Here is a 1257-nt window from a genome sequence, read left to right on the forward strand (position 1 = left end):
CTCTCCTCAGCCTTCCCAATAATATATCTCTAATGGAAAAAAAGAATGCCACCAATCAAAGGAAAAGAAACTCTACAGAATGTTGGTAATGTATCCATGGTGACAACTTAATATAGCCAATAAAAGAGATAAAGCAGAGATGAAGAGCTTGAAAAGACAGATTCCTACACCATCACCAACTTAAAAAAGTACTCCATACTATATAAATATACATCATGGCTAAAATTTCCAGTTTATCAGCCTGATAATGCTACTAGGATAAACCCCTATAGAGCTTCAGAGATGCCAGCTTGATGAAGGCCAATCAGCATAATGACACACAACGCCATGCTATTAGCTGCTGACAGGCAGTAAGGCACTCTTACAACGGTCTGCACATGTGTTACAAACAGGACCTGAGACTGGCTGCAGATGACATGTTTCTCTCTCAAAGGATTGTTCTTGCATTGTTAAATTTCACACTATGTATCAAGATCAGAAAGATTAAACAGTAAGAAGGGAGAAAAAGATTTAGCTGAAGAGAGGTGACATGAGAACAATCCATTTGAGATGGAGAAAACTTCATTGGATGCTTGCAAAACTTTATAAGTTCTTATAGGTGACTATATCACAAACCACTCTCAAGTCCACAAAGCTGTCTCAAATTTTATTGTGTATTCCATGTGCACCCTATAAATCATCAGGGATCTACTTTCAGCTGGTCCATCTTAAATTCATCATCTCCAGAGATAACAAGATTTTATATTTCATTACATCCTACACAATAAACCCACTATGTATGTGGTCTCAATATCCTTTTTATCTCCAAACTTTACATTATCCTCACAAACAGCACCACTGTAGTTATCTCTGTACCAACCCCTAATCCTCAAAGTACCTAATTTGAACAGAAAACCTTGGACACAATGCTTGAGTTCTTATGTCACATACCATCCTGATAGTGGAGCCCTGATCCAGCCTCAAAAAAAAATTTGGTGCTTAAATCTGTACGCAGATAGGTTCACATTACTTTACCTGTTCTGAGCTACTTTGTTTAGTGCTTCAGGGGTACGGATGAGTCTGTCCAACGTTCGCACAATTGATGCAAAGTTGGGACGATGATTGCGTTCTTTCTGCCAACAGTCCAGCATCAGCTGGTAGATAGCTTCTGGACACTCCATTGGTGCCGGTAAACGATAACCCTGATGGGATTTGTTTTAAAAAATATGTTAATTAATGATCTAACTCTAATTTACATCTATGCCATGCTCATCAAAA

At 38.3% G+C, this 1257-nt stretch overlaps 1 protein-coding gene across 1 annotated transcript in view; it reads right to left on the reverse strand.

The window, feature by feature from the left end:
• The window catches only part of LOC119590580 (ephrin type-B receptor 1-like), a gene marked incomplete at its 5' end in the record, with an annotated part of 34373 nt that overhangs the window by 7157 nt on the left and 25959 nt on the right, over positions 1-1257 (reverse strand). Inside the window, 1 exon segment of the mRNA XM_037939255.1 lies at positions 1015-1181. Coding sequence (XP_037795183.1) covers positions 1015-1181 — 167 coding nt within the window.

The sequence above is a fragment of the Penaeus monodon genome, chromosome 27 (assembly GCF_015228065.2).
Source record: "Penaeus monodon isolate SGIC_2016 chromosome 27, NSTDA_Pmon_1, whole genome shotgun sequence".
Classification (NCBI taxonomy): Eukaryota; Metazoa; Arthropoda; class Malacostraca; order Decapoda; family Penaeidae; genus Penaeus; species Penaeus monodon.